The 10,172-nt window shown below is 54.7% G+C and overlaps 1 protein-coding gene across 1 annotated transcript; it reads right to left on the bottom strand.

Moving 5' to 3' along the window:
- Positions 1–2,824: 2,824 nt before the first annotated feature.
- On the bottom strand, positions 2,825–9,048 carry LOC132321329 (SUN domain-containing protein 3-like). Its single transcript, XM_059834839.1, has 9 exons — positions 8,984–9,048; positions 8,025–8,083; positions 7,922–7,931; positions 6,347–6,518; positions 5,680–5,764; positions 5,185–5,300; positions 4,286–4,453; positions 3,679–3,771; positions 2,825–2,980 (listed from the first exon to the last, which is right to left on the bottom strand). The coding sequence occupies exons 1-9, from the start codon at positions 9,046–9,048 to the stop codon at positions 2,825–2,827; spliced, it is 924 nt and encodes a 307-aa protein (XP_059690822.1).
- Positions 9,049–10,172: the final 1,124 nt, after the last annotated feature.

Raw genomic sequence — 10,172 nt, 5'->3', positions numbered from 1 at the left:
ACTCCTGGGCGGCCGTTGCCAGGCGACCAGCTCCGCCTTCAGGGTTTAGGCCCTCCAAATAAAATCGCAGAACCATTCCAACCCGTTTAGGTTGGAAAAGACCCTTACAATCATGAAGTCCAACCGTAAACCTCACCCTGCCCAGTCCAGCACTAACCATGTCCCTCAGCGCCTCACCCACACGTCTGTTAAATCCCTCCAGGGATGGCGACTCAACCCCCTCCCCGGGCAGCCTGTTCAATGTCTGACAACCCTTTAGTGAAGAGATTTTTCCTCATATTCAGTCTAAACCTCCCCTGGCGCAGCTTGAGGCCATTTCCTCTTGTCCTGTCGCTTGTCACTTGGGAGAAGAGACCAACACCCACCTCCCCACAACCCCCTTTCAGGTCGTTGGAGAGAGCAATGAGGTCTCCCCTCAGCTTCCTCTTCTCCAGGCTAAACAACCCCAGCTCCCTCAGCCGCTCCTCGTCAGACTTGTGTTCCAGACCCCTCACCAGCTTCGTCGCCCTTCTCTGGACACGCTCCAGCACCTCAATGTCCTTCTTGGAGTGAGGGGCCCAAAACTGAACACAGTATTTGAGATGCGGCCTCACCAGCGCCGAGTACAGGGGCACAATCACCTCCCTGCTCCTGCTGGCCACACCATTTCTGATACGGGCCAGGATGCCGTTGGCCTTCTTGGCCACCTGGGCACACTGCTGGCTCATAATCAGCAGGCTGTTGACCAACACCCCCAGGTCCTTTTCTGCCGGGCAGCTTTCCAGCCACTCGTCCCCAAGCCTGTAGCGTTGCATGGGGTTGTTGTGACCCAAGTGCAGGACTCAGCGCTTGGCCTTGTTGAAACTCATACAACTGGCCTGGGCCCATCGATGCAGCCTGTCCAGAACCCTCTGCAGAGCCTTCCTACCCTCAACCAGATCAACACTCCCACCCAACTTGGTGTCTTCTGCAAACTTGCTGAGGTTGCACTGGATCCCCTTGTCCAGATCATTGATAAAGATACTAAACAAGACCAGCCACAAAACTGAGCCCTGGGGAACAGCACTTGTGACCGGCCTGGCCAGAGAAGGAGATCAGCTTAGTCAGGCAGGACCTGCCTTCACAAACCCATGCTGACTGGGCCTGATCACCTGGTTCTTCTGTACGTGCCACGTGATGGCACTCAAGATGATCTGCTCCATAGTCTTCCCCGGCACCATGGTCAGGCTGACAGGCCTGTAGATCCCCAGATCCTCCTTCCGGCCCTTCTTGTAGAAGGGCGTCACATTTGCTAACCTCCAGTCCACTGGGACCTCCCCGGTTAGCCAGGACTGCTGGTGGATGATGGAAAGCGGCTTGGTGAGCACTTCCGCCAGCTCCCTCAGTGCCCTTGGGTGGATCCCATCCGGTCCCACAGACTTGTGGGTGTCTGAGTGGTGTAGCAGGTCACTAACCATTTCCCCTTGGATTGTGGGAGCTTCATTCTGCTCCCCATCGCTCACTACCATCACAGGGGGCTGGGTAGCTGGAGAACAACTGGTCTTACTACTAACGACTGAGGCAAAGGCGGCGTGAAGTACCTCAGCCTTTTCCTCATCCCTTGTCACTGTGCTTCCCTCCACATCCAGTAAAGGATGAAGATTCTCCTTAGACCTCCTTTGGTTCTTAATGCATTTGGAGAAACATCCTTTATTCTCTTTAACGGCAGTCACCAGGTTAAGTTCTACTTGAACTTTGGCCCTTCTAATTTCCTCCCTGCTTGGCCCTGAAGCCCTGTGGGGCCTGCCAGCGCTGGGCAGTCCCGGGCACGGACGCAAAGGGCAGTGGTGAGCCCCCGTGAGGAGAGAGTGACAGGGCTCTGTCCTTCCTTCTGGCCACAGGAGGATGCCCTGGACCACGCCAGGACAGGGCGTCTCTCCTCCTCAGCCCCAGGGGAGGGCGCGGCCTGAGGAAGGCCCTGGGTGCTGGGCTCAGCACGGGCACTGTGACCGGGGACAGACCCTGTCTCCTGCCAGGTTCTGGCCAGAGTGCAGGCATCTGAGCTGGGATGAGGTGGAAGAGTCTGGAAAACTGTTCATCGAGAGGAGGCGATGGGAGAAGGGACAGTGTATGTGGCACCTGGGATTAACTGACACCCTCAGTTTCCTGTCTGGATCAGTGCTGTACTTGCACAAGGACTAAGCCCCAGCTGAGAGCAGAAATTCTTCCCAATCCTGGGTGCCAGAGCACTGTTCCTGCTCTCTCCTCCCCGGTGCGACCCAAGCGCACGACTGCCCTGCCTGCTCCTGCCTCGGTGCTTTGGGCACTGGGGGGTGAAAAGGAAAGACAGACTCGTGTAGTTATGGAATCTCTTGAGGTGTCCTGAGTTTGCTTTGCTAATCCCTTCTGTCACGTTTCCTGGGCTCTTCACTGGATATGTGCCTGGAGAGGCGAATGAGGCCGTGAACTGGCTTTCCAATCAGGGGTTTCCTTCTTACAATACAACATGCTTCCATTGTCTCATAGGTGACAGCCTGAAAGACGGAAGCTGAAGCAGCATGTGCCTCTTGTGAAAATAGGTAACAAGAGACGGTTGTGTTCAGTTGATGCTTAGTTGCTTCCTGTACCTTCATTTAATCTTTTGTGTATAGGCAGGTCCTGCTGATGTTCCTCTGCAGGCAGCAAGCATGTGGATGTCAGTTTTTCTGCATAATTGTGACTGATCTTTCTTGTTGCTTTGAATAAGGAAAATTTTGCTATGTACCCCTGAAGTCTCCGGTAAGCTCGTGGGTCAAGAGAAGGACAGGGAGCTCTCTTACCAGTTAGCATCACAGGCAAAACAGGCTCCAACTCCACTTGGTGAAAATTAAGGGCCTTTATTGCCAGATGACAGGGACCCCTTTCCCCCGTCTTCGGGAGGATCGCCGTGCACCCTGAATCGATACAGGCAGGTGTAGTCCGGGTGGCCCCAGTTGCTCAGCACTTGCAGCTTTATGTAATTCACGAACCCAGAGAGCTCGTTCTGAAATGACAAGAAGGAATGAGTTGCCTTTTCCTCCCTGGCAGTTGACTCCTGACAGAGTAGTGCCGCAGCGACGGACTCCTTCAACAGCTTACTTCTGGCTGCCCTGTGAGGTCTTTTGACCTATGGTGGTCAAGACGTTCTTATCCTGCTCCACCTCCTGTGGCCATAAGAACAGGAAAGGAAGAAGCAGCTACCAGAAGCGGCAGCAAATAGATGGGCGAGTTCTTCTCGCCTGCTTTGAGGCACATGCGTGCACAGTCAGAAGACCCAGTGGAGTCAGTCAAATGGCTCGTTGCCTCCTCTAGAAAGCCACCGAGACATAATGGCCTCCCTGTCCCTACTCGCTACCAGCAACACCAGAAGCGTCAGAAAGCCCAGTAGTTCTATCTTTAACTAGCAGGCCAGGAGTAGTGCATACTAGGGGACGTGGCCACTTGTGTGCACTTGGAGTCCAGACACTCAAGCTGACTTCAGCTTCAGCGGTGGTGCTTTTAAGCGCTGAAGCTGAAAGCCAAAAGGAAAGAGAAGAACAACAGGAGTCCAGGCATACGCCACTAGGAAGCTAAAGCAGAAGAAAAGCCAGCGTGGCACATGCTGCAGGAGAGGGCTGCCTCTAGCCCTTTGGCAGGGAAGTTTCTCCCCAGCCAACTGCATATCTCCTCCTCTCCTCCAGTTCTCCCTCTTTGTCCCCGTACCTTCAGCTGGAAGGTCTGAGTGGGATTCAGCATCGCCAGGAAAGTGAACCGTCCCAGGAACGTTCCCTGCTCCTCCTGTTCTTCCTTGAGGCCCTAGAGAAAGACAGGGGTAGGGAAAACAAGAGCGCCTCGTTCACCGTGGGAAGATTTAACGTCAGTCGGTGAAGTACTGGTCTATTGCAGCTACGTAGTCCAAGGAAGGTGAGCACAAGAGGAGACGAGAAGCTGCAGCTAGGTAGCGTGCCACACTTGCCTACTCAAGGAGTCTCAGCTGCCAGTCAGGAAAGGAGCAGACGTTCCCAGTGAGGGGGGTAACGTGAGCATCACAAATGCCCACTGGGATTGGAAGCCAAGAAGGTCTAGGACCGTGCACTGTGCCAGCTCCTTTTCCCTGTGGCTCCTGGAATAGCACCTTGCCCCAGAAGCTTCCTTTTGAGCGGTACATTGGATAAGAGAGGAATACAAGGGAAAGGGAGCAACTCCAAGGAGCTTGTTTCTTCTGCGAGCCAGGAGGAAGCCGCAGGTCGCTGGACTCTTTGAGCCGTATTCACCGCCCGCCTAGAAATGCTATGCAACCCCCGCCCCCCACTCTAGAGAAATCACTCACGTAGACAGCAAAGTCCTTTGGCGCTCTGGAGATGCTGTCTCTATGGAACATTGTCCCTGAGACATGGTCCACGGTGACTGCTCTGGGAACGATTGGCACAGACAGCCTGATGAGCACGTGTCCCTGACTTCCTGCCAAGGGCCAGCAGTTTCCTGGATGATTTTCCGGCTGAAAGAGAAGAAGAAACGACGTTCACGTTGAGCTAAGCAGTGGTGAGAATTCATGCGTCACAAGACCCCTTCAGCAGAGAAGCACTTGGATGGCAGGAAGCTGGATGTGCCCCTCGAAGAAGCTCTCCGGCCTGTCCCGGTCTGGAGCAAGTCGCCAAGAACAAGCAAGGGACGGTGTGGCTGAAAGGCACCTGCCCAGAGCAGGTGGCATCTAGAGGGCCCACCTGGATGAGCCTTTCCTGTCAGGGGAAGCAATGGCTCCCTCTCATCCACTCCCACCTCCTTCCACCGGCACCAGCCAACACTTCAACTTGTGCAGGCAGCTCAGGAGCAGTGCCAGGACGGCTTGCCAACACAACGTGGGGCCCTCCAGCAGTGCAGGCTCTCAGCGCCCACTCGTGCTCACTAAGAGCCCTGGCGAGCTCACACCCCAGACCTCTGCAGGCCCCTTTTCCATCCTCCTTCCGTGCCATGCTGACAGTTCTCACAGTGACTGGCAAGACAAAGACTGTGGGACCCAGCTAGCCTGTTAGAAGCTCGCGCGGAGGAGCTGGGGCACTCCGCGAGAGGAAAAACTCAGCAGGGAGACACAGGAGGCGAGTAGGTCCATGCAGGAAGGCAGCAGGAGAAGAAAGCTTCGAGGAGCAAAGACAAGGGCCAAGGCAACTCTCAGCAGCGCGTTTGGTTCCTCCCCGCCACCTTTGTTTTTCTGATTCTTGGTGCACCTACCTCAAGGATAACGTCAGGAGATCGCAGGTAATCCAGCACCGGCAGGGAATACAAAAAGACTTTTCCTTTCCTATTGCGGAAGGATGGAGAAGTCCTTGAATGAACGACAGCAGCCCCTGGAAATGAAAACGTGAGCACAATCATTGAGCAATGTCAGGAGGAATATTGCACTGCTGACTTGAAAAAAGCTTCTAAGTAGCCATCAAGCTCCTACAGTGGGATTCCCTTCTTTCGTACTGGCATGATCCCTCTGGAACACACAGCAGGGACTCATCAAACTGTCGTCAGGGGCCATGGAAAAAGACAAGAATGGGAAGTAGGCTTTCTGGTCTTCAGATGTGGTCTGGCCCATTACAGGCTCTGTCAGTGGGTCCATTTGTAGGGCACGAGGTGGCCCTTGACTTCTCGCCCCTTCTCTCCTACCACTGGGCACGTTCAAATGCCTGTCTTGTCAAGCTGGACAGGAAGCGCTTTGTTTGCACAATGGCACAGCACCTGATGATTTGAGGGCATAATCTGGCATGGGGACTTGCTTTTCTTCCAGCTTCTCCAAGACTTGATTGATTATCTCTTGAACAGCCTGGGAAGGAAGACAAAGGAGAGCGCCTGTTAGAAGGAAAAGGAACGGGGCAAGCAGCTCCCCTGCAAAGCCAGCCAAGGTGAGCTGGGACAAGGTTCAACTCAGATGTAAGGGAGGCCAGAATTGCCCGGAAACCTCCCAACTTTGCTTTACTGCGATTGACCGCTATCAGAATGGAGGGGCTGCTCACTCCCACGCTCTGAATGCTGAAGTGGTGGGAACAGGCTTTTCCTGTGGAGATGCCCATGCCAGGCAGCATGCACAGACAAGCCCCTGGGCATGGGATGGGAGTGGGGCAACTAGGGACTGCTGAGAGCATTCCTTCTTTCGGGTTCTCCCTTGAGGAGGACCTGAGATCTGGACGGAGAGGAAGGTACGACTAAGACAACTGTCCTTCCCGTCACGGCTCTCTCTTCCCCCAGAAGGAAGTGTGGCGCAACAGGAGAAGGAAGTGTGGCAATGCACGGCACTTGTTCCAGCAGCACCAGCCTTTTGGCTAGCTATGACAGGGGACTGTAGCAGGATACGTGCCGGAGGGAGGAAAGAAACCTCCGGGTAGAGCTTTCTGCAATATGCCCTTACCCATCCGGTAAAGCCTGGGAGCTTCGCCTGCTTCAAGGCTTCCTGAAAAGCACGCTCGGCGACATCCTTTAGGCTCCAGCGCAGGAGATAAAGCTCTTCCTGGAGCTTACGTAGCTTTTCTGGCAGGGTCAGGGTTTCGCTCAGCACTTCTCCTAACTCGTCCCCTGCTGGCCTAGAAGAAGTGAGCAACGGAGAGGTGGTAACTGTTGTGGCTGGCCTCTCGGACGCCCTGGGAATGTGAGCGAGGGAGTGACAGTGGCAGTTGCAAGGCTGCCCTCAGCCCTTGAACCTTGCCCCCCTGCAAAGGTCTTGACGGGCAACTGCTGCTACACCGACCTCAGCCTGAGAGAAGACTCCCTTTCCCTTGGTCTCTCCTCTCCTTCGACGGGGCAATGCTGCTTGCAGGGGCTTTCGATTGCAGCCCAGCAATGGAAAGCCGCAGAGGTGTCTCCTAGCAGCTACTCCCAAGCATGGGGGAGAGGAACGGATGCAGGGTGGAGAAGGCTACCATTCCCCTGCTCAGGCGTTAGAAAGGTGGAGCTGCCAAGAGCCCAGCCCAAGTGAAAGGGTGGACGGACGGGTGGCCCCAGTCCTCTAATGGACGTGGGGAGCTAGAGCTGACCGTTTGGCAGAAGGCGAGAAAGGGCAGTGGGAGAAGCTGAGGGCGCTGTGCCAGGGGAAGTTTGTGTGAGACAGGACATAAACAATGTCCTGTTGGGGCCGAGGGGCAGAGCTCCTCTAAAGAACCGTCTAGTCCAGGGGAAATCGTTTTTACCTCCGAGTCTTCCAGTCCCCTCCAGGGAGATGCGAGCGCACCTGGAACAACAATTAAGGGAACTCCGTTAAGTTTCAGCAAACCAGTGCTTTGCTGAAACCTGTGCAGGCCCAAATCTGCCTAATCCTGGTTCTTGATCGGCTGTGTGCAATGCCACAACTGTGGAGACACTGGTGCTCGGTCCAGCTGACCTTCACCTGGATGACCTGCCAGGGTGGCTTCTGTCCCTAGCCCCAGCCACAGGCTTTTAACAAGTGGCTCTTTGTGCCCTGCAGTTGCGCTGGCAGAACCAGTCTTGATGTGAAGAAATGGAAATGTCACCTGCTGTTGGAGAGGCTGAATATGGGAGGAGATGTAGGCCCACCATCCTGCTGCCGTCCTCCAGAGGCTTTCTTCGCCAAGCTGTCCCACGGGGTAAACACCTGTCAGCCATACACCAAAGCTCTCCTTACACTTAGAACGCGGTCTAAGGCCGGGTTATGCCTCGGGCTGCCCGCTCCCCTTTCCATGTCCCTCCCAGCTGCCGTAGTTGTCTCTCCTCTTGTAGTCTTGGGAAGAGGTCGTGACGGCCTGCGGGCTCTGCCAGAGACGGACATTCCCTCCCATGGACTATGCTCCTTGTCCTACAGAAGCTTCCCAGCCTCCTGGGCCAGGCGAGGTTAACCACTGCCTCTCCCTCAGCATAAGAGAACTGGCTTAGCCCTCCTGGGGAAGGCAAGTCACCCCTTCCTCGCCCCCACACCCGTTCCTCGGAAGCAGGGAGGACTGGCACACCTCTGTCGGGGACTTTCTGCTCTTACCTGGGCTCCTCTGCTCACAGCAGGGGAAGCGGACCAGGGCAGCATGGAGCCCTGGGGACCTCCTAAAGCACCATCGTCAGGTCTGAGCTCTAGAGAGACTCACCGGAACAGAACAGACCCACAAGCAGCGCCAGGGTCACCATCTTCAGAGCCTTCGTTTTCCTGCGGAACGGCAAGGAGGAAAAGGGTGGTGAAGCTGGTGGTACCCACTCAGTTCAGCATCAGATTCGAGAAGAGCAGTAAGGACTGCAGGTCCTGAACCTGGTGTTCCTGGCATGAGGAATGGCTTAATCCTGCACAAGCTCGAGTCAGAGGCAGAGTTGTCACCAAGTGCACCAGTGGGGCATTTGGTACAGCAGGGAATGGCAGTGTTTTGTGAGGGACGGAGGGCTCAGGATTGACTCCGGAATAGGAGAAGGAGTTGCAACAAAAGCTGTGGCCATACTTCACATCTGTGGGGGTGGAGAGGCACTCACAGCGTACACTTCCTCAGGAATAAACAAGCCCCTTTTATTCTACTCGAAAACTTCTTGCAGCCCTCAGAGGATCTTGTGCTCCTTTTCCTAAGGCACGCCACTGGTGAGGGGCTGACCAGGTTTCCGAAGGAAACCTCATCTGTCAGGAACAGAGGTCAAATCCGACACAGGACAAATCCAACACAGGTCAAATCCACTGCCAACAGAGGAAACATTGGTGTCCTTCTGGTTCGGGTCAAAAGGAAAACCAAGACAGCGCAGGCACATAACCCATGCTGCAGAGCGCGATACAGGACTGCGCGAAGCTCTCGCCATTACTGCGGCAGGATGGAGCTGGGCAACTGCTTGGGACTCCCTTCATGTGATCCAAAAGGGACTCGTCCCTCATTTGGCAGAGACAAAAGGCTTTCGAGGCCTAGTGCTGGCGTTTGTGAAGGGACTGAGGAGACTGCTGCTGCCTTACACCGCCTCCAGGCCGAGCTCTCAGGCTGCCCTCGTGTGCGTCCCCTGTCCGTCCCCCACCCACCCCAGCTGATGAGGTGGAAAATACCCTTGGGGAAAGGAGAGGAGGATTTTTCAAACATACCCGTTCAGATCGAGGGCCTTCCGCAGCTGTCTCTCCGCATCCGCTGAGGTGCGGGAAACAGGCATCCTGCTTGCTCGGGAGCGAGCCAACCACTCTGCGATCTCTCTTCTCTCAAGACCGAGAGTGACGATGGCGCAGGCACGACCCTGATCTTATGCCCTGCTGGGTCTACCTCAGCGCCGACGACGCTTTGTGACATCAACAGCAGTCAGTGATGTCACAACAGAAAGGGCAGCGCCACGTTTTGAGGCAAAGTCCAACCTGACGGGGAGCAGGTTTTGCACTCCTCTCCGCAAGGGAAGAAACCCTGCAAAACCAGAACGTCTCCTACCGAGGGGTCAGCTCTTCCAATTCCACTTGTCCTGGTTTTGGCTGGGATGGAGCTAACTTTCTTCCTAGTAGCTGGTAAGGTCCTGTGTTTTGGATGTAGGAGGAGAGTAATGTTGGTAACACACTGATGGTTTAGTTGTTGCTGAGCAGCGCTTACACTAAGTCAAGGGGGTAACCAGTTTGGAAAACCCCACTGAGACCCGTCTAGTCTACCTTTTGGTTGTGCAGCCTCCTCCAAGACCAAAGGAAGAGACATCATTCTACTGCTGTTGAAGATTTTGGTAACGCTTGCTTCCCCACGGACGCCCACCTGCCTCAACTGAACCGTCATTCGAGAAATGCCTCAGGCACCAGCATGAGCTGTCATCTGAGAAGTAATAAAAGAGGAATTGGACACCTTCACTCGGACCTTGCACTTTCAGCCGTATCCTAGGGCCGGACCCTGGCACACTTGCTGGCATGTGGAAAGCCATATCACTTGGGACCATAAAACTGAGGCTTTGGAGCCTGAAATGAGGCTTTGGAAACGCAAACTAAGATTTGGAAAGTAAAAAGGAGGCTTTGGACACTAGAAATGTAGCTTTGGAGCCTAAAAAGAGGCTTTCTGCCCTGATGGTGCGGGATTAGACCCTCAGAATGAAACCGTGGGCCCTAAAAATAGACTAGGGGTAATAAAAGACAGGTTGGGACCCTAGAAATGAGGGGTCTGGCCCTAAAAAAGAGACTTTTGGGGCTAAAAGATGGGCTCGATGCTAAAGATGAGGTTTTGGAGCCTGCAAAGGAGGGGAAACTCTTGGATCGTCCATGGCCCCAAGAAATGAAGTTTTAGAGCTTTGGGCACTCCAGTGGAGGCTCAGAG

This window comes from Gavia stellata, unplaced genomic scaffold, assembly GCF_030936135.1.
Source record: "Gavia stellata isolate bGavSte3 unplaced genomic scaffold, bGavSte3.hap2 HAP2_SCAFFOLD_99, whole genome shotgun sequence".
Taxonomy (NCBI): Eukaryota; Metazoa; Chordata; class Aves; order Gaviiformes; family Gaviidae; genus Gavia; species Gavia stellata.
The sequence above is the reverse complement of the archived record's forward strand: the minus strand, read 5'-3'. Positions and strand labels throughout refer to the sequence as shown.

What these genes read in the sequence shown, in the direction of transcription:
- LOC132321329 (XM_059834839.1), bottom strand. Translation starts at nt 9,048, where the DNA reads ATGCCTGTTTCCCGCACCTCAGCGGATGCGGAGAGACAGCTGCGGAAG. An exon ending in TTATGCCCTCAAATCATCAG is followed by an intron (nt 5,301 to 5,679) that starts GTGCTGTGCCAT and finishes TTTCATTTCCAG; the next exon opens with GGGCTGCTGTCGTTCATTCA. An exon ending in CTCAGACCTTCCAGCTGAAG is followed by an intron (nt 2,981 to 3,678) that starts GTACGGGGACAA and finishes TTGTCATTTCAG; the next exon opens with AACGAGCTCTCTGGGTTCGT.